This window comes from Hetaerina americana, unplaced genomic scaffold (genome assembly GCF_022747635.1).
Source record: "Hetaerina americana unplaced genomic scaffold, ioHetAmer1.1.p SCAF_63, whole genome shotgun sequence".
Taxonomy (NCBI): Eukaryota; Metazoa; Arthropoda; class Insecta; order Odonata; family Calopterygidae; genus Hetaerina; species Hetaerina americana.
This window is the reverse complement of record NW_027287239.1, coordinates 1,786,184-1,810,186: the sequence shown is the minus strand read 5'-3', so window position 1 is coordinate 1,810,186 and position 24,003 is coordinate 1,786,184. Positions and strand designations below refer to the sequence as shown.

The following is a 24,003-nucleotide window of genomic DNA, read 5'->3' as shown; positions in this document are numbered from 1 at the left end:
GTCCATAAAACCTTTTGATCCAAGTTAAAATCTTGTCTTTAAATATTTACTTAGTGTACTCGCCAACGCTTCTCTTTTCTCTCAAATGTCCCTGTCAGTCGCTATCTCAATGCCTCTACTACTGCACCCTTTTTCATCTAAAATACTGCCCAATTAAATGAAATGCTCCACCTGCCCTATTTTATTTAATCCTTGTTTAATGTTTGACTTATTTTCCTATTCGGGAGAATCTCATTACTTTTGTTTTTGTGGGGTTACTCCTATTTCAGATAATTCTAATGCACCCTTAATTTAAAACACTAATAATAAGCATGTATGTTCCAGCCATAACGAGTAACCGTACCTTAGCATCCTTCCGTATTCATCAAGATATTTCCCTGTCTACTATTTTTACCTGTTCCGTCCGATTGATCTCATCATTACTTCTAAAGACAGAGCCTTGTGACTGAACGTAAATATTTCATACCATTGCTGTTATTTTCAAGTTCTTATATGTTGTGACTCATTGTACTTTTTATTCCACCCAGATACTTTTTTTTTGGCCTTCCGCCGCCTTTTTTTGTTCGTTATTTCCCCTCCATAATATTTCCTCTCATGATGAGATTCCGATCTACAGAATACACTAGTTTCGAATATGCTGCATATCCCTCCAATATGCTTCCATATTCTGCAAATATATCCATTAACTTTATCCATGCTACACGGATGAAAGGCTTCCTCAAGTCTTCGATTCACACAAAGACGTCCTGACTATTTTCGATATTTCCTACTGTTAAAGTTATCATCTCTGCAATGGTTTCAGTTGTTTCCCTCCCCTTTTTACACCCAAACTCATCTTCGATGAGTTTGTTGTTTGTATTATTTTTTAATCTTCCCTTGGATATTCTTAGAACTACCTTTTGCTGCATATCAAATTTAACTCATCGCCCTTTAGTCCTCACATACGGCTGATTTCCGCTCTTCAGGGACGTACATTGAAATAGAACTTAATAAATATTATGGAATATTTCTTCCACGTCAATACTGCAGTGGATTCAAAAAATCTCTTCCTCTATTTAATTTCCTAAACGCTTTTTTCATTATATTAGTATTAATTAATTCCTGGGATGTTATCAAATCCACCTGCCTTGTTCTACTTCATCTCGCCTCAACGCTCCTTCTATCCCGCTATCTAGGCATTTTTGGACCCAGGCTATCCTCGTCTACGCCTCATTCCCTTTCTATTTCTAAACTGGCTGGCCAATATTTTTACCATGAATCTACTTCAAGGTATTCTTTCCACCACCCATGAACCTCCTCTGGCTTTAATAAATACTTCCCTGTCTCATTCCTTGCTACATCCTGACAATCAGGTCTCTTACTCTCTTATTGTGCACTTTTAATTTTCCTTGTGCCTGAAATTTCTTTATGTGCTCGTATTAATTTTACCATCACATTTCCTTGGCCCTTTAAGTTTCTCGCCTAAGTTTATTTCTTAGTTCTCTTATTATTCTTCTCCCTATATCCTTTTTTAAATCCTTCCATTTTCTTTTTCCATTCATCCTCCCAAGCATCTCTCCCGTGAGCAATGGCTTCTTAATTCTCTAACACTTCTATTGCAAACTTTGCTGCTCTTTTTGTTCCGTTTTCAGTCACGGGGATTAGATTTACAGCGAATTTATTCTCGTTCGTGTAAGACGCTATCCCTGGAGATTTTGTGGCGTTTAGTGCCACCAAGAATTTCTCAAACTTTCATTCAACACAGCTATGAAAGTTTGTGCAACCCAAGCTTAAATACTGAAGAATCACCATCACTTGTGGAATAAACAAGGTGTGATCAAAAAAAAGACCGGACTTATTTTATTCTGCGCAAACCGTTCAACGGATCGAAACAAGACACAGTGCGTCATCTGGCGACACATCTGACGACTCCAACGAGGGGTGTCGTGTTTCTTTACGAGTCGTTACGCAGCAGCAGCGGTAAATTTCTTCAGCTGTTCGTCGCTGCGTGCAACGGCAGCAATGAAGGAGCCAGAGGAACAGCGTGAAATTTTGTTTCAAACTTGGCAAAAGTGCTACGGAGACATTTGGAATGATTTAGCAAGCCTTTTTTAATGAAGCTATGAGTCGAAGCCAGTGTTTTGAGTAGTTCAGTCGTTTTAAATCGGGCAGAACCTCGACAGATGAAGATTCGCGAACGGGGTGGCCTTCCACTTCGACAGACCCCAACCATGCCAATTTGGTGAACGATTTGGTGTGACCAAATCGCCGTTAAACTGTTAGGGAGATAGCCGAGGAAGTGAACTTTAGTTTTGGATCCTGTCAGACAGTTTTGACAGACATTTTGTGCATGACGAGCGTCGCATCACAATCGTCCCGCGGGTGCTGACTGATGAACGGAGACAAAAACGTGTGGACATTTGTCAGTAACTTCTGGATCGAGCCAATGCCGACCCAGAGTTTCTTAAAACCTTCTTTTTGTTTCCCAAGTTAAAATCAACCTTGAAAGGGCACCGATTCGATTCTATTGCGGACATTAAAACTTATTGTACGGCGGAACTGAAGAGGATCCCTAAGGCGGCTTACCAGGCAGGGTTCGAGAGCTGGAAGAAACGTTGGCAAAGGTGTGTAGTCAGCCAAGGCATGTACTTAAGAGGGCAAAGAGTTCGATTAAGATGTATCCGTCGAAATAAACAAGTTATGAAATCAGTCCTGTCTTTTTTTGATCACGCCTTGTATTATGCGTTCACGCTATATACAAAAAAAGAAAGAATATGAGTGTGGAAATTGCAGGCCGGCCAATTTTGCAAGGACTTCGGGGACGGAGGAAAACGGGGCCACAGCCATTCAATATTAAAAATGTATGCATATGTCATAATAGGAGTGATGAAAGGATCAGGCGTTTTTTTATATTTCCCAGAACAGTAGATTATGTCAACCGTAGAGCATATTACGCACTTGATGATTCACGTGAAAATTGAATCTCAGTTTGCGCAAACCTAATATATGTAATGTGTAAACATTTTTAGAATTAATTACTGATAATTTCTCTTCGGTTCGACCACTTTACTGCATACTTTGATCAGGTGGGAAAAAACATTTTCAAATTAGTTCTCGAATAGAGGAACACGAGTGGACGCTATCTGGAGATTAAACGCGGATGGGAATGCTGCTGAAACAAAACGGTAAAGCAGCAATTTATTACGCATACGATCCAATTAGCTGCAGTAGGTTATTGCCTTTAAGATTCCTCCGAAGGATGCGATCATTTAGTGCTGTTAACTGAACTCAGAAATGTTTATGAAGTAGTCCGCAACTCGGGGAAGTTCACGAAGAGAGCTCCTTTGCCCGAGGCGGGAATCGATTCAATTGGCACGCTGCCCAATGAGCCAACCTAGCAGCAAAATAGGTTAAATTGGAGGATATTGTCATATAATGCGTAGGAGATGAGCAATGGTGTCAATCGCACCTTTGTCAACACATTCCCATTGATTTTCACCTTCGAAATAATGACCGAAGGTCTCACTTTAGCAGCAATTTTATGAGGGGAGGTCAAATAAAAACGGAACACCGGCTACAACAGCTTGTCCGCGCACCGAAAAGGATATAACCCAAATACTACGTGCGCCTGTGAGTTTTCCCTATGCAGTTTTCCTACCACAGCGATGGCAGTATCGATGCGTAAAAGCCAGTTACTAGCTTATAGTGGGCCGTATCTTTTATGGTGTGTGTTCAGTTTTTATTTGACTGTCCCTTGTAAAGTATTAGCAGACGTCATACTGAAACACGGAGAAATAAGGATACCGTCAGATTGCATACTACTCTCTAATGATATACAGGTATAGACCCAGTATCGGATTGGCGTAGAGAATAAGGCCAAAATTAATATGAGGAAATGTACATCAATAACGTTTTAGAATAAAAGATAAATACCTAAATTACAATATGAATGAGGAGGGAATGAGTGAAGGAAGCATTTCAGACCAATTTAAATATTTTGGACGTTACTCTGATAGCACAAACTTTGATGAGGTACGCATATTAAGAGAATACGCGAGTTATGCTTAAAGAAGGCGGGTTTCCCGAGACGGGTTGTAAGAAAATTTATGGAAAAAGAATGAAGGGTCTATCCATTTAGTTAGGTCAAGTCTTAAGAATACGCGATAAGTACCCGGAATTCATAGGGTGAGGCTAAGAGAATATTCGCGGGTTTGGGTTTGTTAAAAATTGCTACGAGAAACTAACAAACGGCCTGAGTATGCTCTGGAGGGTTTAAGGTAGAAGTTTCTTGATTCTAGAAGAGAGCAGAAAAACATTACAATACATATGGTCATATACATATGAAGTTAGCACTAGCGGACAAAGACAAAATCACAGAAACACATAAGTTATATGTATATATATATATAGGGTGTGATAGTCCAGTGGGTAGAGAATTGTACGTACCACTGACCGTATCTCCCAGATCGATTTCCGGGGACGCCTCTGGGCACCCTCAGCTTCACCCAAGTTGTGCGATTTCTCGGGCACCAGATATTTCTGAGAAACCATAACCGGCACAGGTAGAGGAACTGCCCCGTACCCTGATGTGTGGTTAACACACCGTTTTGCTTAGTTCTAGGTGATTTCGTCCTCACATATCAAACCAATCCTCGTGTTGTTAACTGTAGATTTTATTCCATCATTTTGTGAATTTATTCCAAAAACCAACAGAATTAGTGGATATCTCTGGTTAACCGATAGAGCTGGAATGAATTTCGTATAGGTTTGCGTCATCACCGCCAGCTGGAACAAAAAATGGCATTGATATTTCGCACGAATTGCATGAATTTCACACGCCGTTGGTCTTACCAGATAAAACTCTCTCTTGGCCATTAAGTGAAGCTCTACACCCACCTGTAAAATTGACCTTCAGGTTGATAACTGTGTTTTACTTATATATGGAGTACTTGTTTTTAAAATTGTATGAGAGAATTAAGTAGCTCTCCGGAAGTGTTTTCTGCCACACTCCGCGAGTTTGGTTAAGGTGATAAGGGTTTAGAAAAACACACCTCATATCGGAGGAGGAAGTCGGAGACCGCCGGTTGAAATATCACCAGGCAGGCTCTCAAAATTCTCATCGCAGACATCCTCACCATTCACCTCTAAAATCACTTTTTGGAACAATCTTTCAGAAAGTTTTGACTATTTTTCTTTAATGTTTCTCAGTTTTTATCTTACGATTGTTTACCGGGATTCATTTTACTCGCCTTTTCCTCTTTTCAAAGGAAACAGCACATACGTTAATGTAGCTAAGGAATTTTAAATATCGCAACTACTCATTCATCATAGACTTACAAATGTGAAATATATTTGGGAGGTAATTACCATTCCAGTAAACATATCCAGAAGACCTAATTGGCAATTTAACCATGATTGTTCATTATACGATTATATTGTTTGAAACGAACCCATGGCGGATATACATGTATCTAGCTCGATTGATATCTGTCAATGGATAGGTCTACAAAAGATATCATGAATTAATAAATGAGGATCATATTGAAAACTTTAAAAACCTAAATGATACGTTTAGAGATTAAATACTGTTAGGTGCTTTGACCACCTGTATAATTTCAAATGCTAAAATGTTATTGGTTGATAATTAATTGTATTTAATCACAAAAAATACCAAATGCCTTCCCAAGAGATTTGTTCATGATAATTGGAGTCTTTTTCGTAAAATTAGGAGCCAATATTGCTTTTTTCTATTTTATATTATTATTTTTATGCATGGTTCACAACGGCCATTAATATATGTTGTGGGAATCCCATATATATATATATATATATATATATATATATATATATATATATATATATATATATATATAAATATGTATATGTATATATATAATTTGTAGATTGTGCTGCATAGTTCCTATGATCACAGATCCTAAATGCTAATGTTCATTTACTATCCCAAAGATGTATTACACAGGCACAAGGGAAGTCAGAATGTAAAGGGAAAATTAAAGCATAGAAATAGGGAGCAATAAATCCTTAAGTGGTAAATAATGGTAAATTATACAGCAATTCTGACTAGTTTTCGCCTTATAGTAATTTCAATTCAAAATACTCAAATTAGCACAACGATAATGCACCTTATATTACTCCATCCTTGAAGCTACTATTACTCAATCCTCTACACAGCAAAGATTTTTTGATACGTCTCATGCTAAACTTTACCCAGGATAAATATGGAGTGCGAAGCGTTCACTCTTTTAACGTGCTAAGCTCGGTTGTGCTCCTCGATTAAAAACCATGAGGTGCAATGCCTGTAAACAAAGCAATTTTTCACTAGAAAATAAAGTCGAAGGCAGACCAGATGGTTTCCATGTGCCGTCTGCGGTTTCCCAGAAATGTTTGCCCGGAAAAATCATCATTTGGCTTCGGCTGGAGGTCCCTCTGGGTCATAACTCTCGCGTTGTAATCCAAGCAACCTCTCCGTCTACAGCGGGACACTTCATACGCTAATCGCGTCTACAATCTGAATAAAAACATACCCCTAAGAACCAAAATGTATGCTCAATTATTTCCTTGATTCAATGCCTATATGTTAATTTAACCGACAGCTCTTGCGCGGAATACGACGCGAACTCTTCCTTGTAAATCGTAATCCTCAAGCAAACCTTTCGCTGGGAAGGCCAAAGAACATCATTTACTGAGTGATTGGTCATGCCTCTCTCCACTCTGCCTCCAGGCGGAAGGTTAGGGAAGCACGGTTCCGCTTGGCGAGTGGCGGCGGGGGGAGGAGGTGGAGAAGCCGGGATGGGCGGGGAGCCTTCGCCGCACTCTTGAAAACTCATGCCGGTCTTGCTTTCAACACCTCATTCCCTTCCCCCCACTCACCCCTCCCCTCCCGAAACAGCCACCTCATCTCCCGGGAGGCACATAGCAGTGCTTGGTTTTCCTCCGTCGCATGTTGCGTGCACTTCCATTGCCCGCTGGAACTCCTCCCGAGACCAAACCGCTCTCTCGCCGACTTCTCCCCACCAACTGCACACCATGGCCGCGGCACTCGGCGGCGGACTCCACCGCCAACTTCACGTAGCCGTGATGGTGCTCCTTTGGTCTACCGCGCAAGCACGTGAGTGACATCATATATTCATCATCATTGTGGCTAAAGTGGCAGTCTCTCGGTTTAGAGCCGGATTTGGGTGATGCATGTGAATTTGTTTTTGTGGAATTCGGAAAGATTCTGCGCAATATAATCACTTTCAGCAATCCACTGTTGATTAATTCTTAATCACACAGCCCAAAATTGCCTCATTCTTTCTCTCTTTTCCTTGATTAAGTATTCCCTCGCATTCCGCACTTCTCGCCAGTAGTTTTCAGGGGGTTCATGTGGTTGCAGATTTCTTCTCTTATAAAAATCTCGACTATTTTGCTGCATCAGAACATTCTCCTCGCTCTTAGAGTAATAGCTTAGACATATATCAAATCTTAATTTGCTAGTATACGTATTCAATTAAATGGGAGAGAGGGAGTGATGGACATAATATTCCCCCCCAGGGTTACTAGTCGAGACGATTGCTCTACGAACCGTCCCAGCGTTTTCTTGAAGAGTGTGTTTTCCGAAAATATTTCATGATATTCAAGCAGCTTAATAGGAATGGAAGGGCTTGAGTCTTGTAAACTATATAAACTTTAATAGCTCTTTGGTAACTAACTGGTGCAGTCGTTGTGAACGAGGCCGTTGTGAACAAAGTCATTGTGGCCAGCGATTCAAACTCACCAATTTCTATGACCTGTCTCACTGTTGGACATCCTTGGGGTCATTTCCAACACCGAAATTAAGGGTTTTCATATTTTCCCGACCATGATTAAACATATAAGGATTCAGACTGTTTCTGAGAACTGTAAATCCTCCCCTTCGGCTTTTTATTAAATAATGCACAGTTGCCATTGGCTTTAAAACTCTTTCCTTATTCAGCCCCTCATTTTCTTTGGCCTCTCTTATTGACTTCCATAACGTCTAATCATTCTCCCCTTCCCCACTCATCGTACGCGTCTAACTTCCATCACAGCCTTTCCTCGCGCGGCTTTTTCTGCCTTCAACGAATTTCCGACGCAAATCTCTCTTTTATTCTACCCTAACACGTTTTTGTTTTTTTTCTTCCTTTCCACCCATATTACCTGTTTTCCACACGAGTTCTACGAGTTGTCTATCCCCGCTTTAAATGTTTCCTAAAAAACTGTTTCTTGAGCAAACATAATTTGATGTCATGTGTCCCCATTTAAATTAGTTAATTTTTTATCGCTAAAATCCCAATTGAATTCATGCAACAAGGGTTATTTCTAGCACTCGTCAATGTAAAGTGTTTCTACCTTTGGGTTCACTGCCCCTTGCTTGACCTTTAAAGCTACCGTGGCGGAAGTATCGTTGAACAGTAAGCATTAGTTGTGATACTCCTGTGTGTCCTCTTTTAAGTGTTGCCAGAATTTTTCGCGCTTCAACGTCGAGTATTTCTTATGGGTCGCGGTGGTCCAGGGGATAGAGCGTTGGACTATTGACCTGAGGGTCTCTGGTTCGATTCCCTGGTCTCTGGGCACCGCAGCTCCACATATGTCATTTTTTCGGGTATCAGACCTTCCTGGGAAACCATAACCAGCGTAGGGAAAGGAACTGCCCCCCCCCCCACCCTGATGTGTGAATTTCACACGCCGTCGGGCTTAGTACTGGGTGAACTCTACCTAACCGACCTTCGGGGTTGATTACTGTGTTTATGTTTTGTTTATATGTATATGTTGCCAAAGTCTCGCAGATGTGAATAATGATTCAAACGAAGGAGCGAGATAGCGTTACCCAAAAAAATATATAGAAAAACAAAAAAGGACACTCACAAGTATTCCTACATTTTCGGTGGCAAGACCACCTTCCTCTAGAAAAAGAAGGAACTGAGGAGAGGGTTTAAAGAGAAGAGGTCAGGATGATGAGGACTTTGGATGGATGAGGAAGGAGGGGAAAGGTTTGGGAGGGGAAGAGTTGGGAGGGGAAGCTTTGGAAGTATTGGATTGATATGGAAGGTTTTGGGGGTGGAGGGGGAATGAAAATATCTGGAGGCCGTGGTAATCAAGATCTTATAATGAATATATTGTATATATGAACATATTAACCTTCAAACCTCCTCTTGTCTTTTCAATATGAGAATGCCAGTCTTGTGGATAATGCATTCAAATCGAAGTGCCTGTGGACGCCTTCAACATGTGCAGAGGTATTTTCGGGACCTGGACTTAACTGAAAATCGCAGGTGACGCGGTGAAAGGAACTGCCCACTAACTTTATCTTTACGCGCGAACGTCACTTGTACTGCCTGTAAACTTATCATACGCAAAGCAGTGCCATTCCCTCTGTAGGCTCTGATGTATTGGAAAAAAACTGTCAATTTATCACAGATGTTTTTGAACCATTAGTTTTAAGTGAAAATGGTGCTATTTTTTCAAATATCGCATCTCTTGGCCTCTAATCAAGGAGGATAGCCATGCATAGCATGGTATAAAAGAGAGCGCTTTCCATTTCATGTATACCCTACGAAATGCGTCCAATTAAATTTCCCAAAACATCATTTCCTGGATTAGGTTGGAGATTTAGGAGTTATCGGCCGGATATGCACCGGGTAAATTATAATGAGGGAGGATTTCCGGGTCACATCGTGTGGATGATTAAGAAATAGAAACTTCAAGAACTTCTGGATTTGGAGTAATAAAATTTCATTATGGTTGTCAGAATTTGATAAATTTGTATTGAAATGACTTAAAAGCGGGAACTTGTCAGCTTTGCGCACCTTAAAACAAAGCCAATACTTTTAGTCATCGCATAGGAGAGCATCTAATTTCGGTCATCGAGATCCATCGTTGTTGTTAAGTGACTGACAAAACTCGAAATTATCTAGTTCTTAAAATCCAGTACGACAAAGAAAGAAATCGGTCGTTTTTCGTTCACTTCCATCCAAGTAGCTTATGTATGTGCTGAAATATTTTCTCTCGTGCCACCATGTTTTCCTTTATTTTAATAGGCTTTTGCTATAATTCTTCTTTTGTAGGTTTTTCGAGAATGTCAATAGGGTTTCGTCTATTGAGTATCATACACAATTCCGTCTCTGCAGTATAGGCAAAGCCCTCTTTCCTGCGGATTTAAGTGGCTCTGTTTAGATAAAATCAACCAACGAAGACTTAAAACTCCTTTAATGTGTGATTGAATTTTTTCGATCTTTTAATTCTCATTACATGATATTAAAAATTGGCAATGTCGTAAGTCGTTATATGATTTAAATAAAACAAAATTGCCATCCAAACAATCGCATTTTTTATTTTAAAACATGAAAAAAATATTTCGCAACATCAACCTTGACACTTTTGATTTCAAATATTTCAATTAATTTATTTCTCATTTTAAAACTGCTACAACTATTCTCACTCAACCCGTTAACTTATTTTTCAAGTTTATGCATCTTTTCACCATCCTCATCCTCTGCTGAACAGAATTTTGCATATTATTCCGAGAATAACTTTTTATTGATAAAATCATATTGTACTGCGATTTATTTTGGGTATACCCGCATTGCAATACTCATCATAGTTTCTATATTATATATCATACTAGTCATTTTTATACTACCGCTACCTTAATGTTTTAGAATTCTCGCGCAGTCTATTATTAATGCCAGTGTTTTCATCGTAACAATCAGTAGTTTTTGTTTTTCCAATGGCTTCTTTGGTAGCTTCTAATACTTCCATTTTAATATTATAAAGCCCGAGGATATCCAGTGTGATCGTGGCCCTCTTACACGATCTGTTCTCATTGCCCATCACAATTCTCTTCCCGGTTGACATACTTCATTTTTTTTTAACTTCGACCAATTTACCTCGCCTCTTGAGAATAATTGCCGCCAATGAAGGTTCTCGCACATAGATTCCTCTTCCAGCTGTCGGAATTGGTTCCCGAATGTCTTCTTTGCAAGGATGTAGCCAAGTTGGCATCCTCATCCTCATTCCACCTTTTCAAACCGAGCGCTTGCCAACGCTAATTTGTATTCCAAACAGAATACTTTTGATGTCTTTCCTCTTACGTTGCATTTTATATGCTTCGGATTCCTGGGGACCTTGATAATATAAAACCGTAGAGTGAATCGTGAAATATTGTCTCAAGACGTTTTGAAAATCAGAGGTGGAGTATTTAACCAAATCCGCACGGATTCAAAGATGGGACAGAGACAATCGATGCTGAGTGAATATTCAGATCATTGATATGCTACCACCATTCTCAGACATTCACAACCCTGGAGTGAGCCTGAGAGCTGGAAGCTACTGTTAATTATGGGTCAAAACCTCATTCGTCTATGTCATGAAAATCACGATGAAAACGAGGTGATACATTTTATTTTCTCAATTGTATTCTTTTAGCGTTTGAAGGTATGTCTACGAAATAAATGATGGAGGGCAGGAAAATTTTTGTGTGACCAAGAGCATGTTACAAGGGCGAGGGTTGAGCTATGGGTTACAGACCGGAAGGCCAAGCTTTTTTCCTGGGTGCGGTCTCTGGGCACCCTTAGCTTAACGTAAGCTGCTCTGGGATTTTTTGGGTACCAGTTCTTCGTGGGAAACCAAAGGCGGAACAAGATATATCCTGATGAATGAATTACCCTGGTCGATTGGATTACTATTATAATAGGTAAACTCTACCACCACTAATCAATCTAACCTTCGGGGTGATAATAATTGTTTGATTTTATGTTGGTGCAATTATTAATTAATTTAGAAAAAACAAAATAAATCAACTCCACTGCTTTAAAATTCACTTCAAGTTATTAGCCTCCATAATAAAACAAATAATCTTACTTATAATCCACAGAATCATTGGTGAGATTCTTTTCGCAACTTTTTCAACGTCCTCGGATCACCTGACGACGCCGTTAACATGGCGAAAATTATTGTATCGGTATAATCTCAGTGGAATTATATGGTTTATCTTTTTAAATAGAAAAAAAAACAGAAATTTTTCAACGACTATCAGAAGCTGAATTGCGAAATAACGTAGGAGCAAAGGTGCCTGTGGATGAATCATATTTACCAAGTGTATTATTTAATCACCATTTTTCCTTTTGGAATTCCACGCACGCCATCAGTGTAACCGAGGGAGTAGAATGAAGCGGTTCTAGCACACTAAATGAGTGCAGAGTATAAATAGAGTAAAATAAATGAAATTGCAGAATTTAGACTCGAATTGGAGACCTTCCGAAATTCGGGCGGCGCTTCTGTATGCCTGGAAGAGCCCAGACCTTGCAAGTGTTTTCTTCTCGTACGGTTCTTTTTCTACGATATCTTGCAATCTCATTCCATAAATATTTCCTTTGTGATTCTGCAACTCACCAAATGTCCAAGGAAATCTTATTATTCCAACTCATAAATTGTTCGATACACTTGATAAATATACTCGTTTTGTCCTATAGCTTGAATTCGGCGATATCTTTAGCTTTGAAATGTTTTACTGAATACGACTCCATTCCATTAGTTACATAGTAAATAATAATGTAAAACTGAATGAGTCTAACGCAATCAAGCCTCTAAAAATGTTTAAGATACACGTAGCGAAACATTGTCGGACCACTTTGAACAGCACCCTCAAACGAAGGAGGACCTCTGCCGAATATACAGGGTTCGTCCGGAAAATAAGTGTACTGAGCTCAGGAAAAAAAATTTATTACACTTTTACATATCTTAAGCTAATATTCCTCAAAATAGGACCCTTGTGAGTCGATACACTTGTTCCAGCGGCGTTCCCATTCCTGGAACGCTCCCGCGAAGGCATCATCGGGAACCTCTCGAAGACTCGTCGTCGACCTCTTCTCTGCCCTCCACGAACATCTTGTGCCACCGAAAGATCATGTTTCTGGACATGGCTGACTTCCCGTAAGCCTGGTTAATCATACCGACAGTTTCGGTAGACGATTTCCCAAGCTTTACCGCACAAATTTGATGGAATAACGCTGCTCCAAAAACTTCGGCATCGCGTTCCGTGACGTGGGTCGAAGCGTGGAGGTTCGCGTTAACAGAGCTCCTCACTACACCACAGCTCAGAGCCGACTGCCTTTTTCAGCGTCGCTTGCCAACATACCCCCCTCCAATCGCAGCCCGTCAGGGCGGTGCTGGGCGCGCCTGGAGCGGCGCGCCCAGCCCAGGAGTCAGTACACTTATTTTCCGGACAAACCATTTTTTTGAACTTTATCACAATTTTCAGGCTGAGAATCTTAACTAGGAATCGATTCCATCGTCACCCAGATGTTCAATTATTGACGTTACGTGATGATTTTGTTTTATTGGCTTCAGTAATAATTGACCAATCGGAAAAATTATTTTACTGACAAGTTAGGGTAAACCCCTCAGTGAGTTCACCCGAATAACGGAAAAACGCATTGCGAAAGACAAAAAAGCGATACTAAGTAAGGATTATATGCAAATGACGCTGTTAAGTAGCAGAGTAGTTCAGGATCACTGGTTGACATATTGTTTTTCTTTGTCTATTGCTTCGTCAACATTTTTAGTTCAATACTACGCCAATATATTATGTTTCTATCGGTAAAAAATTCAAAATCTAACTATAAAAACTATACGCGATGTGATGAGCAAACTCTCGGATTGATAGGATTGATAGCGTACGATATGGTCTCTATTCGATGCTGACTCGCATTAAGACTTTCTCGTTGTGTCTTTCTCAAGGACGTGTTGATTTCTCTCTCAACAGAAAACACTGGGGAAAGATGCCAGACTCCGAACAACCGGCCGGGCCAATGTATTTCCATATTGTCCTGTGAGCCTTACCGGGATATGTTGAACCAGAGGCCGCTTCCCCCGAACACGGTGGATTTCCTCAGGCGAGCTCAGTGCGGATTCCAGGTGAGAATTTGATGCTTAATTAACTGCAACACGAGCCATATATTACCAAATTAACCCCCCGCTAATGTGCAGATGCACATTAGCGGATGACTCATTAAAAGTTACTGTTGCGGCATCTCCCGCAGTTTCTTTGGAATTTGTCAAGGAGTAAACAGCCAAGCCAGCCAACAAGTGTTTATAATTAGGCTTTAACCACGTGGACCGTGGCGCGTCGCGCACGACTACGAATACCTGTGACATTGTATGTACGGTATTTCGTCACAACATCTTGTTCCTTTAAAAGCCCCAAAATTTCAGAGTTTAAGAGGACGCCTCGGTAGCTTAAGTGGCTAAAGCACTCGACCGGATATTGAGGGATCTGGGTTCGAATCCCAGTCAAGGCGAATGGTTTTTACACTCTGAAATTGTTGCATTGAAATGCAGATTAGCGGAAGACTCCGTTAAAAGTTACTGTTGCGGCGTCTCCCGCAGTTTCCTTGGAATTAATTAGTTCGTCTTTGTTCATGAGTTTTGATTAATGTGGCTTTCGAAATGTAATTTCTTTAACGCCTATAAATGTAACAGCGAACCGGTTCAAGTCATGTGGAGGATTCGAGCACATTCCCGCCATTCATGAAAAAACGTAGTATTTTAAAAGAAAATAGATGGAAATATTGTGCATATTTCTCTAGTGTTCATATTACTCTCTGAAGAGGGCCCTGGTTCAAATCCTGGAGACAACAAATATTTTTCATCGGTATCCCGATCCCTACTTTGAGGTTCTTTGTGGAGAGCACTTTGAGTGAGTACGACCTCCGTCAGATTAGGACGTTAAACTGTTTGACCCCTTGGCGCCTTTCCAAAAGAGTAGGCTTAGGCCGACGCTGAGTTTCTCTTCACATGTGATTTTGCAACAGACCAAAAATAATCGTTAAAAATATCAATTCGGTATACCATCTCAACAGCTCTGTCACCCTTATCTGACCCCCCACTTGCCCAACTTTGACTTTGATTTTATTCTGGGTGTCGGAAGTAGGTATATTTGTTCAACTAAAACTTTGAAAATCGGTTTAGTCTTTAAATCCGTCCCCTTCATTCCAAGCAAGTGATTGTTTTCCCTTGATGTTGCACTTCAATGCGGAATGCCGTCTCTCCCAGGGTAATCGTCCCTTTGTGTGCTGCCCTTCGTCCGGAACCGGCCAAGTGACTCCGTCGACGACTACGACGAGGCGACCTCCGGCGCAGGGATCCAATCAAGGGGGCGGATCTGGGGCCTCAGTGTCCAATGTGGACAACCACCCCAACTGGAGTTACCTGAGGACAGACGTCTGTGGGGCGGACGTGAATGATCGCATCTTCGGCGGGGAGGAAGCCAACCTCAAGGAATATCCCTGGCTCGCGCTCCTGGAGTACCAGACGCGTGAGAACTATATTTTGGCCTGGAAGATGCTATTGCATGCATGAACGCATTTGGCTTTTACACTAAACTAAACGGGGACACAGTGAACTGATGCTTTAAGATCAAGTTATACTCATGGAAATTAATAGTTGTAGTAATACTCATGGAAATTAATAAACCAATAAAGAACTACGAATCAAGATGATCTTACTGGATCATTGGCTTAATACTAAATAATATACTCTAAATTATTTGTATCAATGTAAATATATTTTCAATGATAGTCCTGTGAGTAGAGTGTTTGACTGTAGACTGGAGGGCCCGGGTTCAATTCGCGGATTCGCCTCCAGGCAATCAAAGCTCTACCCCAGTTGTGTGATTTTTTGGGTACCAGTTCTTTCTGGGAAACCATAGACGGCACTAAGAAAAGAGCTGGCCTCCCTTATTACCCCTTACTTAGTAATAGGTGAGGTCTACCTTCCCTATTAAGCCAACCTAATAATAATTTTCCTTTATCAAGACATTCTAAAAGTAGATTCAACCCGTTTAAAGGATGGTCATCAGCCCTGGAAAATAGCCAATGTCACTTCCATTTTTAAAAAAGGTAACAGAGAAGATCCGAGTAATTACCGACCGATATCTCTCACATCCCATCTCAAGCAATATTTTAGAGCACATCATTGTAAGTTAAATATCTCGATTCTCAGAATTTCCTCATAAAACACCAACACGGTATCTGATAGGGTAGATATTTCGAGACCCAACTGGCACTTTTCGTTCATGATATTTTGCTCTCGGGAGAAAATAACGTTCAGGTCGATGCTGTATTTCTAGACTTAAAAAAGACATTCGACAAAGTCCTTCATAAAAGGTTGCTCCAAACGTTGGGAAGCTATGGGATTGATAGATGAGTAATAGATTGTATTAATAACTTTTTAACAGGCCACGAGCAAAGGGTGGTGATAGATGGGGTATCATCGGACACAGTAAGCGTTACATCGGGTATCCCACAGGGAAGTGTTATTGGTCCGCTAAACCCAAACTGATCATCCCCTAAGTAAATATTTGCCCTACTCTCAATCCTTTTGTTATATTGTTAGGAATCACAAAATATTTATTTAGTAGCTGTGTCCATCCAAAAACTTACCTTAACTGGTAGATTACCTAATAATAATTTGAGGCAGGTTACTTATCTGAGGATGTGTAAGACATATTACAGGCCCCCACTTACTATGGTAGATCAGATCACCAAAGTAAAATCAGGGAGATTTATTGTAGAACGGATAAATTTAAAATGTCGTTTTTTCCTCGAGTCATTAGAGATTAAAATAGACATAACAGTAATCGCCTAGGAGATAATTAGAATTGGTAGTGTACATACTATGTTGATAGCCTGCATGTTTCTTCCTGCATTTTATTCTTTTCATTTTGTAGACTCATCTTTTTGATAGCTTTATAGAAATATTTGAATGTACGTATCCTGTTATGAAATATTGGTTAATGTACGTACTTTCTTTCGTGTGATAAAGGTTTGTCGAGTGTATGAACAAACTAATATTTGTGTAGAGGTAACATAATTTCGGTTTGCATGTGGTTGTATTCTAGTTTAAGGGTGGTGACTTAGCACCCCCCGCCACACGCCCTTGTAGTGGCTTGCGGGGTATAACTTAGATGTAGATGTTGACATCCAGTTAATTTCTTGAAAATAAATCTTCGTATATTTTTTGTGAAATAAGCGAAGGTATGGAACAAATTGATCATGCAAATGCCAATTTTTTTATTTTTTATGTTTTATTAACTATTTGAAACGATTTGTACTTCAAGGATGAAGAAAATGTATAACCAGCATAACCGATAGTTTTTCACCGGAACCTTCTATTTTAAGGAGAATTTAAATTTCTTGGTTTTGTACCTGCAAAATATTGCTTTAAAATTACGATGGCTGTTATCTTTTCGGGTTTCTACATTTGGTTGTGATTATTAATCTAAAATATTAACCACTTTTACATTCAGCAGATGAATAAAAATGGCATATTTAGCCATGCGTATGCTCTCTTGTATGATACGGAATATAATTTTTGTAAATATCAAGCTATTAACATCTTGATTTTGATGACAATTTTGAAATTTATATTTACGTCTCCCTTATTTGCGTGAATTTCAATCTTACCCAGTCAGATGTATTAATATTTTAGCAACCACTGTCTTTTACAGATTTTTGATACACTGGCTTTATTTTTTCATATTATCGTTCAGGAAACGGACGGCAGTTCCTGTGCGGTGGGTCTCTCATTAGCAACCGTTACGTGTTGACTGCTGCTCATTGCGTCACGGGCATAGGAAACACGAGGCTGTAAGTTATATACACGACAAGTGATCCCTCACCGCTAGAGAAAACCTTCCATGTGGTGTCCAAGAGGCTATAATTGCGTTCATGGCCGTCCTCTTGGATTCGGTGCATTTAGCGTATCTGATTGCTCAATGACGTATTGAGTAATAAATAAGGTCTCTCAATTCCGATCACCGTTTCCTTCCCATCACAAAAATCTTCGACAAAGACTTCTAGAAAAGCACAGGACACTCAGAGTTTACTTGTGATACCAATATAGTTTTTGGTATGAGATGCCATGAAATATAGTACAGGAAATTCTAAATGCTCTACGGTTCCTCGCAAAATTCGCACCTAAATTACCTAATTATGTGACGCAACGGTGCAACTAAGATATTAATATGGTACTTTTATTACAAGAACATAAAAACCTCAAATTGCACTATAAAGGTAGGTGTTTGAACATTCCTGCTTAAATGTCCTTTGCATAACTTATTTTATAATATTGATAAAGATGGACAGTGCCTGACTGGGATTCGGATTGGGCAGCAGGCACCTTCCAAGTCAGACTCAATGCTCTGAAAGACCAGTGGAAATTAAAGGTGGACCCGAAAAAGTGCCTGAGCGTCAAATTGACTAGCCGATAGAATAATACGCACCAATTATCCTTCCACTTGGAAATCCAAAGCGAAGACAGCGGCGAGAAGTTCAACCAAATGCTGAGGTAATCAGCCCCGGTGAATCTTCTCCTCAAGAAAAACTTCTCATTTGCACTGCCATCGGCTTGGCTGTAGCTACCAGACTCCAAGGAGCAAAATCTCATTTAAAAAACATGACCTTCCACACAGTTGAGCCAGAAACAATTGAATATATTTAATGAAGCAAAAACTCTCCTAAATAGGATCAAATCAGTCGAAAATATAATCGTAAATGGAGTAATTTGAATCCTCTGGCTCATAAAGGAAGCTAGCCCTAGGAAAGGACTGAGGATCCTGCAAGGGAAATTTAAGTGTTCCAGAAATCACGAAAATAAACAAAGAAAAGTGGGACAGCGACGTAATTATCCGAAGCTACGCGATATTATTCAAGGCTGCACTGACACTGGCCCTTATCTCCAATTAAAACTAAATAACCTTTGAAAGAAATTCTTGCCATTGCCAACAGCTGATTTAGCAGAAATATTAATCAAAGGCACTGTTTGAGGTCTGATTCAGTAGAATTCCCTCAATGGGAGTGAAAATAAGAATAAAAGGTTTTACATATTAATGATAAAATTTACAAATTTAAAAATTAAGATGTTATAAAAATATTATTTAAAGTGTCAGATACCTTAATTTTGCATCATAAAATATGTTTTTTACTAATCGGATATATGTAAAACAGCGTGGTATCGAAGCTATGGTACAATGTTTCCAAAAATATTGTGAAGTTGCCTGTACCTAATGACCATGGCATCTCAAGAGAAAACTTACTTAATATTGCGGTTAAATGCATTTCCAATGGGTATACGTTCAAGCCATCGTACGTATTTGAGCCATTACAAGATGCCTCATGTATGGAATATTTGAGAAGCGTTTGTGCTAAAAATACGAGGAAAAGTTGGGAAGAGATGAGTAGATTATGAAAGAATGTGGATTGGATATAACGATTATGGACGTGTGTGAAAGAAATTTACTTGGCTTTTTGGTCAAGTTGAGTGTCGGCGAGTGAGAAAGAGAGTCGACTAACCAAACTTACAAGTTACTAAAAGAGCAGTAAATGATTTGAGAGAAGAAGGGTAAGTCCGTGAAAGACTTGGGTGAATGTGGCAGAAGGCACTTTTGAGACGAGGAATAAGTAGTTTCAAGAACATGCTTGAAATATGAAATACATGTAACAGGATCGTAAAAAGTATGATCGGATTTTATAGTATAGAAGGATTCAGCGAAAAGGAATGCATTTACACTGATGGTCTAACATTAAGCTTTATTGACTTTTCTCATGCAGAATGTGAAGTATTTAATTAGAAATATTTAATTTCGTCTGATTTTGGGTTAATAGATGAAACATATAATTAAAAATCAATTTAATCTGTGACGCTGAGAAACAAGTCGAATTGAGGACTGTGCAGAGGTCGAGCAACTCAGACAGGATTCGCGAAATCGGACTTACACTCAAGGAATCCCTTTCTACTTGAACTATTTATCTACATCTACATAATAAACTACAAGCCACCACAAGGGCGTGTGGCGGAGGGTGCTAGGTCACCACCTGCAAAAGGGAACAAAACCAGATGCAAACTCAACACATCCATGCAACCCCATACCCACAGTGGCGTATACATTCATACAAAAATCCTTTCAACTAACCCGCATGCAAATATATATACCATCAACCGACAAACAATTGCACCCCAGGATGCAGTAAAAAATATTCATGCGGACGCAAGGGAGGGAAGTAAGAAAAACATTGATACCCACCTTTCCTTACACATTTAATATCTCCGCATTTGTGGCTGGTATGGTGTAATTTTAAAGTTAGGTTTTAGTTTCTTATGAAAGTAATTTTTTGATATTATTGAATTAAAAAAATATAATTTATACATATGTTTTCACGGCAAAGAATAGGAACTGGTCACTGTGATTAGTTGAAAGCAGATAATCGTATTGCGAAATTGTTACCTTTGATCTGATCTTCCTATTCCTACTACAAGTTAACCAATGGAAACCATGTCCTTACCATTCACTTGTTTCCTTTTCATTTGAGAAACTTTCCAGTTTAGTAATTTCTGTTTAATCTTTCGATTAGATTCGTCTTTGTTTAAACTCAACTTGTGCAAGCAGTCTCTGTTTGGTCAGTCAATTAAATTGGTCTCCCTCCTATGAAGGATATCTGAGGAGATTTTGACCTCAAATGATCCCATGTATTTTGACATGGGAGATCCTTTATGAAAATCCCAAACTGAGAGATTACTTTCAATTTGGATCTTATTTTCTGTAGATGGCGGCATTGATCCTTTGCTCGGTATGAATAATTTTTAATCCAAACAAAGCTATACATTCAAGCTATCAGACTTGATGCAGGGCCACTGATCCATACTGACAAGGATCATTATTACAAGTTTCCAATAAATATCACCTTTCTTCTCCTTTGAAGGCATGTCTACTTGTCTTTCTGAATTTATCCTTCAACCGACGAAATCATCCGACCATTTATGGTGCGGTGAATCTATGATTTTCTTTCCTCTAGCATTTTTACATCTTGCTGTCATTACAATTTTTGCATTTTCCGTTTTTATTTAAAAAAATGATCCCATCGGTCTTTATCGTCAATTACCAAATATGCCATGATGACGTTTAAAAATTCAGCGAAATAATAAAATTTATATTTTGATTACTAATTTCGATGAAACCCTTGAAAATAGGTTTACTCGTATATTTGAAAATTAGTAGATGGGAAAGGTTATTAGCTGGAAACTACAAGCGTGTTTCTCATCATTGAAGACGAAAGCTTTTGATAAATCATATTGTTGCATTATAAGTATGTGTCGAATCAATAGCCCTGCTTAAAGACTTTCCTCTCATCCCCGACTCCTTTCTACCATTGCAGTATTGGTGTTCGCCTTGGGGAACATGACATCGACACAGATCCAGACTGTAAGACGTATGCAGATGGAAATGTGTGTGGAGATCCCGTACAGGACTTCAACATAGAGGAGGTCATAGCTCATCCACAGTACCAATCTGAAAGTCGGGACAAACACCACGACATTGCTCTACTTCGTTTGGACAGGGATGCTCCGATCACTGGTGGGTGAGACAGCCACAGTCTTATGTGGTTTGGATAAAAGTGGAGAAGTGAAAATATTTTTAAATAAGAAGTTGATCATTTTAAAACATTAACTTGACGATATGGTTATTCATCGGATTTTATTCCATCTATATAACATTTTTCTGACAAAGGTAGTGTATTATTTTTCGTTGTAAATGGTTCACAATTAAATATGTTTTTCTGGTGGCTATTATTTTTACCTGTGAATTCTTTCCACTTCTATGCCCCCAACTGAGTCCGGATATGTGACCTTCTGTTCATTGGCTTTTCTATTCGAATTAATCTCGCCCGTGCGGAGGATTAAAAATAACTTTCCTCCCTGAAGTGAAACTTCTCACCCTCACTCATCCAAATAAATTTAAACAAGATTCCAAAACGGCCCGTGGCATTGTAACGTCATGACAATATCACATGAGCATCAAAACTGCTCGGGATAATTTAACCAACTGTGGGAAATATTTATGTCTCCAATAAATCGACTAGACATACCACAAATATATAACACTTAATATTAATATAACTGTATTGCAATGTTCTGGGTTACTTTATAATTCAGTCCTTTAATTTCTATTTTATTCAACAGACTACATTGTCCCGATCTGCCTCCCCAGTGGTAGTGTTGCCAATAAGCGCTACGAGACGGAGTCTTTGATTGTGGCGGGATGGGGAAAGACTGAAAACAGTGAGTATTTTACGTCCATTACGGCAGTTTTATAAGAGGTATTCCATGACTACTCTAAATTAACTTTTTATAATAAAAAATCGGCAACGTGAAAGTTTGTGCTCTTTTAATTTAAATCATTAGCATTTAATTACGTAAATATTTTTGCAAAAATATATTTCTCTTACGCTTAAGTATATATTAGGAGAAATATTTGTGACTAAAATGTCAATTACACATCAGGTGGTATACTTCACAATGTAGTCGATTCATGGTAAACGAATTTTATGGGGATCGAGATGGTGCGGGGGCTAACGTACTGGCTTCCCACCCTGAGGGCGCGGGTTCAAATCCCGGCGGTGTTGAATATTTTTCAGAGGTATCTCGATCCCTACTTGAGGTGCTTTGTGGAGGGCACTTTGAGGGAGTACGCCGTCCGTCGGATGGGACGTTAAACTGCGGACCCCTTGGCGCCTTTCGTAAAGAGTAGGCTAATGCCGACGCCGGGTTTCTCTCCACCCTTCATCCTTTCCTGTCCATCCCCTATGGCGCAAATGACCTTAGCTGTCGGTCGCCTCCCCTCAAAACTACTACTACTACGAATTTTATCGGAACGTTTTTCATTAGCATCGGCTGTTTTATAAAAGCAAGTATTATATCCGATAACCTAACCATATTTCTAAAAACCTGCATTGGAAATGATGAAAAATTGAACAATAAATACCTCTACGAACATTATTCACTTTTATTTTTCCTATTTTTCCGTAAAAAGAGTTTAAGATTTATTTCCCATGGTATTATTTCGAATAATCTTCTTTGTTTCTCTTGTAATTACGTTTGGTTGACTTAAACCAATTTTTTTACTCCTCCGATTACGTTTTTACTACTGTACTTTTGACACCCGTTGTACCTCCTCAAATTCATATTGCGACATTGGTATGCATACTTCTACCACCTTGTTACGCTTCATGGCTACCATCACCATGTCAATATTTTACATAAAAATATCTCATTAGCATTCCTACACTCTTTTGAACTGTAATTGACTCTACTGCCTTGGCAGTCGAAAATTCTTTGTGTATTATATCTTTTACAGTCCTAAGAGTCACATTAGTTATCATCTTTAACAGTGATTTTAATATTCCTGTATTTGAAACCAATGCCCAGATAAACTCTTAAGTTGTTAGATTTAAAATGACAATCATTTTTCTCACAGAGTCCGCTAGCAACGTGAAACTGTGGGTTCGAGTCCCAGGGATGACCAACACAGCCTGCGCCCCAGTCTACCAGCGCCAGATCACACTAGGCCCCAACCAGATGTGCGCGGGTGGCGAGCAGGGCAAGGACTCTTGCCGAGGTGACAGCGGTGGACCACTGATGACCGTTGACTCGGTCGTGCCTCGAAGGAAAGGAGGCCAGTGGGTGATCGCGGGGGTCGTATCCATCGGTCCCAATATCTGTGCCACCGCCGGCCGACCGGGGATCTACACGAGGGTCGGGCCTTATATGACCTGGATCTTGGACAGCTTGAAGCCTTGAAATCATACAGAGAAATGGAAATTTCTGGGAACAGGTCCAGCCATAGTACAAAATTTACTTGGCCTCTGCGGCGTGTAAATCTGAATATCCCATGGGAAAGTTATACCCCCTTTTTAAAACATATTGCTTGCTTTGCATGTCCGTCAGAAACTTTCAGCGTTCAACACTTTAATTGAACAATATGCAGTGTCAAAGCGAAATGAGCATTTTGACCGCGGTGATTTTGAAGAATGTTCTTTGTACAACATGAGTTCCTGGATATCGTTTTCGTGTGATCAAATTATCTAACGTGCAATAATAAATCTACATTTTTATAAATGAAAATCGAACATCATTATTGCTAACGCAATATAGAAATATCTCTGCGCATTA

The 24,003-nt window shown here is 39.5% G+C and overlaps 1 protein-coding gene across 1 annotated transcript; it reads left to right on the top strand.

The window, feature by feature from the left end:
• Positions 1-6,921: 6,921 nt before the first annotated feature.
• LOC139695752 (CLIP domain-containing serine protease B4-like) lies at positions 6,922-23,955 on the top strand. The gene is made up of 7 exons (XM_071594526.1): positions 6,922-7,108; positions 13,763-13,914; positions 15,052-15,313; positions 17,549-17,645; positions 21,210-21,409; positions 22,015-22,113; positions 23,309-23,955. The coding sequence occupies exons 1-7, from the start codon at positions 7,027-7,029 to the stop codon at positions 23,629-23,631; spliced, it is 1,215 nt and encodes a 404-aa protein (XP_071450627.1). The 5' UTR covers positions 6,922-7,026; the 3' UTR covers positions 23,632-23,955.
• The last annotated feature ends 48 nt before the right edge of the window (positions 23,956-24,003 follow it).